The following is a 7,112-nucleotide window of genomic DNA, read 5'->3' on the forward strand; positions in this document are numbered from 1 at the left end:
CTCAGATCTCTCAATCTGTCCACTCAGAGACTGGCTTCTGTTCAGCATCAACACTGCAATCACCAGATAGTTTTTTATATAATTTTGTTGGCTAAACTTCATCTTCAGACTGTTTTCTGTATGATTTTTAGCACTTTGTCAGTTTGTCAGATAACTCCCACATAGCCTATATAGTAACTTTATTTTTTTTTTCCACATTTTGCCTGGTTTCAACTATAAACCCTAGTTTATAGTATTGTATTTGGAGAAACCAAAGCAAATGTGAAGGGAAAATAAATGTTTATGCATATAAACTCTGTAATCTCTAGGATAAGTGTGGAGCTGTATGTCTCTACAAATTTTGTATATCTGGTGAATGATTTTTCTGCTCATCTTTGAGCATCTTTGCAAAAGTATTGTCACAGATTCTTGACTTGATTTAGGTCTTGACTTTGACTGAGCCATTCTAACACATAAAATGTGTTAGTATTAATTACAAAATGTGATATGTCATTATTAATTATATATATATTCATATGTATATATAATCTTTCATCTTTCTCTGTTGAAAACTGAGCTGGTAGAACCGGAGAGCAGGACCACACTCAGGAAGGAAGGTGCTCTGTTAAATGAATCTCCTCTGGACGGCCCAGTAAAGGAGCGCGGCCATTTTTCGGGAGCGAGGAGCCATCTCCCTGGTGAGTACCATGGCAACAGCCAACACAGGCCCCAACTTCCCGAGATGTTCTTTTCAAGCTCCCAATCTAAAGTGGCAGGCCAGTTTTTTTTGTTTGTTATGGGCCTTCTATTGCTTTTAGTCTCTCCAGTCCATTCTTCTGTTTCTTCTTTTTTTTTTTTCTTTGCCCGCATGACATGGCCCCAGCCTTGTTCACCAGCCCATCGAGGCTGTGAGAAGACTGCTGAGGGTGAGTGTCCGTGGGAAAATGTTGCCAGACAACACACTGGTATGTGACAGTCAGGCCAGGCTAATAATGTCTGTGTGGGACCAAATAGGGAAAACATTACAATGGACGGAGCAACTCAGGCCAACTTTTTTGAATGGATAGTTGTTATTACAGCTCAATTATATTTTGTTCACTATTAATCTTCTTCTTCAAAGTTTCTCTGTGGAAATCTTAAATAAATCCCCTGATTAGCTAAGCTTGATAAAGAATGTGGGCTCATTCATGTTTCTATTTTATGATTACAATCGTTTAGTATTCATACTTTGCATAGTCACACCTAAACTTTGTTACAAGAAATCTGTTCTGTTATATTTAAAGTCGTCTTCATGCTTTATTAAGGCTTTTCAAAGTTTATTTTCTATACTTTGTTTTTTCTTTTTTCACTTCTGCTTTTCTTAATGATGTGCGATTTGTGCTTCTAAAATGAGAAAACTGCTTTTTGTTTTTAACCTATGTTTGATATTGGAGGAAAAAAAATCTGTGTGAGTGGAAATACTTATTTTAGCAGAGTATAGTGTGGATTAGACTGTTTTGTAGAATATTAACATACATAATGTTGTACATTAATATCCATATTTCTGACCTTGACAATCACAGAGATTGAACATTATCTCAGATATCCATAAATATACAAAACAGCTTAAAACCCTTTTACATTACTATAAATTAGAGACAAAAACAATAAAATATCTTGGTTTTATGGTTTATTACATTCATGAAACTGTATTTACCAGGACTCCTTTAAGGTGCATGTCAGCCATTACATTGTTGCTGAAATAACATAACTTCAAAGGTATTAGAAGGTATGTTCACATCACAAACATGCTGAATAATTTACAGGTCTCACAACCTCTGAGTACTTAATACATGCAGGAGGAAAGCTCTTAACTGACATTAACAGAGAGCCACCTTGTGGATAAAAGATGAAGTACACAGAGGAAGAAAATCCAACAAACTACAGTGTTTCTTATGTTACGGATATTTTAAAAAGACACACGCAGGAAAGCTTATGACTGAGTTTAAACAAAAAAATATATACAACGGATTCCCTGTTTTAGTAATTATTTACCTGCATTAAGCTAAATTCATAATGAAGCTTGATGTGTTCCCTCACTTTACCTTTCTAACGTGAACCCATCAACTTCTGCAGCCAGCTGAGGTGGCGGGACACTTTTTGGAAGATGTAGCCTTTAGTGCAGTCAGCCCCTTCTGGTTGACTCACCACCCCAGTGAGAAACAACACATCCCTGTACATTGTGAGCAAGGGGCTGCCCGAGCTCATGTTGCAGTCAGCATTGGCCCGGGCAGCAGTGCAGCCCATTTTATTGGTCATCAGGTTGGGGTAAGTTTCCACGCATTGAGGCAGCTTATTGTACACCAGCTGGTTAATAGTGAGCCGGCCCTGGAAATTGGACATCTGTGTGGATTCCTTCCAGCCGGTGACAACAGCCGGCAAATCTCCAGACATTAAGATGCTCTCTGCGAAGTCTTTCTCTGGCAGGCAGGCCGCAACGACATCTGACTTAAAGGTTATGCGGTCGCGGAGCTCGATCACAGCCAGGTCATTTTCAGGACGGTCGCTCATATAACGAGGATGGACGTGAGTTAGCTTCACATACAGCGTCTGCTCTCCGTCTTCAAAGTTGGTGCTGCGCTTTCCTGATGAGACGACAGAATGGACAACATTAGTTTTTGGTGTTGTGCAAAGCACCAAATTCAATACAACGCTGATGTTCACTACACTTACCAACTGCAACCTGGAAGCTGCTGTATTTGTTGGCGCACTGAGCTGACGTCAAAACGAGGTTCTCCTTCAGAATGACTCCACTACAGAAGCCATCAGACTCTGAACTCTTTAAGAGAGCCTGGTAAGAAGATTGAGAAACTGTGTGAACACAAAAAGGGCATCTACAGGAGTTTGTGCAAGGTGGTCCATTAGAGTAGGCTCCCCTTACCTGCCAAGGACACTCAGATGGCGTACAAGGAAGTCCATCAAAGTTATTGGTAGAAAGACTTGACTGTCTGTTCTTCCACTGAGACAGATTGTTCACCTGACCACACGGGTATCTGACTAACAAGGGAAAACGGTTCTGATTAGATTAGATTAGTAGCTTTTGTTGGTGAACACCAGATTCCTGTGCAACAATATACATAACATGCCACATATCGTTGAATTCAGATTTTTACTTACGCTTTGAAACACGTTTGTTTTTTTCTCATTGTCCGATGTTAAAATGACCAAAAGCAACGTTAGTTAGGATTAGCCAAATTATATCTATTTGCTAAATCCCACAATAGAGAGAGAGTTTTGTTGTTGTTTTTTTAAAAGAAAAGATGATAGGTGAAGGCTGTATAAGTTACAAGTTCACTCATAATATGTCAATTAAATAAAGGCACACTTCACATGTATTTTAAGGAAACACCTTATACACACTGTTTTCTTGTGCCACATTATGAAAATCTACAAAAAATTGGCAAAGTTATCAGGAACATAAATGTGGACCTCTGAAGGTTTGGTTTATCCTTAGGTACAATTTCCAGATGTCTACAGGTACCACATTTATCACTTCAAACAATTACACCCAACAATAAAAAGCACATAAATATTCTGGAAACATTCTGTGAAGAAAGAAGACATGTCCTGCAAAATGTGCAAATCAACCCCAGTACAAAAGCAGAAGACCTTGTGATTAAGAAGTCCAAAGCTGGTAAAAGGGATGTCTTTATCTACAGTAGAAATAAATTATGTTTCAGCAAGGCCAATCAAAGAAGAAGAAGCCATTATTCCAAAAGCAACATAATAAACTCCAGATCACAGTTTGCAAATGCAAGCCATCAAGAAAATCTGGTTGAAATGTTGAGGTTTTATCTCAAAACATCAGCCAGGAGGTCGAAGCTTGTTCAAAAACATGCCCTCAAAATTACCCTAGGTAATGTTTTGGAGCCCCAAACCAAGTCCTATAGAAAATGTGTGAGAAGACCCAGTCACACAAGTTCTGTCAGGAGGAATGGACCAAGATTCCAGAAAACTATATTGAGAAGCTTGTGGAAGGAAAACCAAAACATTTGAGCCAAGACATACACGTTAAAACTTTAATCTGATTTAATGCCAAACAAAGTTAATAAATTCCTTGTTAAAACAAAGTGTATCTGCATTTCTCTCTCCCTTACTGACAGTCAATTTATCAAAAATACATTTCAGGTGAAAATAGATTGCTCAAGTATAACCTATGATAAATAAGTGGGAAGCTTCACTTTGTCTTAGTTGCAAAAAATACACACAAGGAAAAACCGATAACATACCTGCAGCTTCACACTTGACCTTGTCTTTGACCCTCCAGCCTCGGGCACAAGAACACTCGTAGGACGTGTAGCCCGGTTTGCAAAACTGTGAGCAGCCCTTGTCCTTTTCCAGCGTGCAAAGAGTCTCATCTAGTTTGCGGGATGTAGCAGAGTGTGCACACTAATGTGTAAGTAATAAACAAACAGCAGTTTTTACATGGTGCCTACAACAGATCTGTACCTTTTTCACAGTGGACTCCCGTGAAACCCGACTTGCAGACGCAGTCATAGCCTCCAACACTGTCTGAGCACATGGCTCCATTCATGCAGGGGTTTTCAGCACACTGGTCTCCATCTAAACAGAGAACACGTTTGTGAGAAGAGGCAACGCATTGTTGAACAGGAGGTTCTTTATATAACTTACCGATGTAGACAGACCAGAAAATGTCCTGGAAGAAAAATTGCACATGATAAGCGAGAAGCAGGCTCGTGAAAGGCCTTATCTGTTAGTTCTTAGAATGAGGATTCTTAGAGAAATTTAAAATGAAGGAAATACACAGCAAGCTAACCGTGCGATACGAGTCCTGGAAATACTTCCTGGCTTCCTCATAAGTGCACACCCTCTCCATGCAAGCCTGCTCCAAGGTGGACGCTCCAGCATTTCTCTTCTGACGGGAGATCAGCGAGGTGGCCTGCTGCTTCTCCAGAAATACTGAGGGAACAGTGACTTTACTCAGCATGGCCAATTCATGTATAGAGCCAGTAAACTTCTATGGAAATTAGCAAATTTTTTGAAAGGAATGATTCAAATTCTTAAATTATTGTACTGTAGAACAGTTCGTACACATTACAAATAGACGGCAAACATTACATCTAATTCTAGTTCTTTAAAATATTTTTTTTATATTTGTCAATCTCAGCTAAAGCAGGTCTGCATTTACACTTCCAAATAGCATCTAAAAACCCTATTTATTATTGTTTCTATTGTATTATTGTTTATAAAACAGCTGAAACATGTTGAGACATGAATAGGGATCAATCAGGCTGTGACAGGGTGAAAGAGGGTAAGTTTGTGCTCATAAATATAAAATTTTAAGAGTATCTGTGTTTCTGTTTATTTAATGCCTTTCACAGGTCAGTGCTGCAGATGCTGCCATTTTGTATTTTTTCTGACCCACTCTTGAAGCTTACAGCACCATCTGGTACTTGTGGTGGCCTTTCTCACCTGTCTGGGGGGTCTGAATGGCTGTCACTGCCCCAGCAAGGAGACAGAGCACAGCAGAGTATGTAGTGGAAGAATGCATGTTAACACCCAGACGTCTGACGTGTCGGTACCACAGGGATCAATGTGCAATCCTGGAAACACAACAAGAGGATGATGAATGCAAAGAATAAAATCTGTTTATCTATCCATCACTGATCTGCCATCCATCTATTCATACATACATACATACATCCTTATAGCTTACCCACTATAAAATTATTTTACCCAAATTCATAGTGATCCTTTGTATTTAGACTTTAACAGTTGGATAAAAAGAAACTAAACGAAATCTGAGAAAAAGGATGTAATTTATTAGAAATACTATATTCATAATTTCATGTTTAAAACGTTGCAAGGTTCATTCAAGTGTCCCGGTGACCACTTTCATCAACATGACAGGTGAAAAACTGTGTACAATCCTGAGCAAAGTAATTGATCTGTTATGCTCCCTGTAATCCTAACAGCGTCATAAATACTGCAGCAATGGCAAAGTATGATTGGACCAATAGAGTTTCAAGTTACTGTGCATGCTGACAGCTTCCCTATTAAAGTCAGAAATACGTTATTTAAATACTTCAGTTGAATTGTTTTTGCACATCTAAAAATAACGCTATGATGATGTAATATATAATAATTTGATGTTTTTATCCACATTTCATAGAAATATTTAATGTTAGAAATTTGACCTCATATCTTTTGTACACAGATGTTGATGAGACATCTGACATGATTCAGCATCCCATTGAAGGGCTTCCATGTTTGTGGCGCTTTATTTTATTATGTATTCTGAAACAAATAACTCTGTCCATGTCTCACTCATTGCGTAAATACAGTATGTTTTACACTAAGAAGGCTTAGAAGAAGGTAAAAAGCTAAATATTTTTGTTAGAAATATCCTTTTCATCAAGCAGCTTTCTGCAGTGCAACACAAAACCTGCACAAGTACTTTGTTTTTAGTCATTTATTGTGCGATTTCAGAGGGAAAACCCCTGTGATATAAAATAAATATCCCTCGTTTGTTTCTGACAGGGCGGGTTAGTCTAGCAGGCCGAAAACCGTTTAACATTGCCGACAATGATGACAATAAAAAGAGAAGAAGATACTCGATACTTACTTGGGGAAACAAAATCAATCAATGACCTGCTTCTTTCCCCCCTGGTTCTGAAATAAAGCAGGAACAAACCGGACGGATTCGGGCCTGTCCGTCCAAAATAACGGGCTCTGGTCACATCCCAGACATCCGCCTTCCTCTGTTTACTGTTTGTAGTGCTTGTAATGACAAAGAGACGCCAGTAGAGGACACTGTTACACAGTGTTGAGACAGGAGGAGCCATGACAGAATCTGACGCGATTAATGAGTTACAATAAACATTAATGCAAACATTTACATTACCATTTAAATGTGCCACACGGGGTAGTTTTGTTCTTCATGGAAACCAAGAAGCTCGTCAGAGTTAGTAGGTGGATAATTCCACAGCAATAATCAAAGAAAACTTGTTGAAAACAAATTAGCAAAAATAATTAGCTTAATTTCCGTTTTTAGTCCTATCATCAATAATGTGCGTCCAAATATTGAATACAGGTTGAATCTTGCTGACAACCTAATGTCTTTGTGAGGTCAT

At 38.6% G+C, this 7,112-nt stretch overlaps 1 protein-coding gene across 1 annotated transcript; it reads right to left on the reverse strand.

The window, feature by feature from the left end:
* Positions 1-1,631: 1,631 nt before the first annotated feature.
* Positions 1,632-6,755, reverse strand: proza (protein Z, vitamin K-dependent plasma glycoprotein a). Its single transcript, XM_032587883.1, has 9 exons — positions 6,605-6,755; positions 5,452-5,582; positions 4,796-4,938; positions 4,651-4,675; positions 4,468-4,581; positions 4,248-4,376; positions 2,900-3,015; positions 2,692-2,809; positions 1,632-2,603 (listed from the first exon to the last, which is right to left on the reverse strand). The coding sequence occupies exons 2-9, from the start codon at positions 5,528-5,530 to the stop codon at positions 2,068-2,070; spliced, it is 1,260 nt and encodes a 419-aa protein (XP_032443774.1). The 5' UTR covers positions 5,531-5,582; positions 6,605-6,755; the 3' UTR covers positions 1,632-2,067.
* Between the last annotated feature and the right edge of the window lie 357 nt (positions 6,756-7,112).

The sequence above is a fragment of the Xiphophorus hellerii genome, chromosome 16 (assembly GCF_003331165.1).
Source record: "Xiphophorus hellerii strain 12219 chromosome 16, Xiphophorus_hellerii-4.1, whole genome shotgun sequence".
In the NCBI taxonomy this organism is placed as follows: Eukaryota; Metazoa; Chordata; class Actinopteri; order Cyprinodontiformes; family Poeciliidae; genus Xiphophorus; species Xiphophorus hellerii.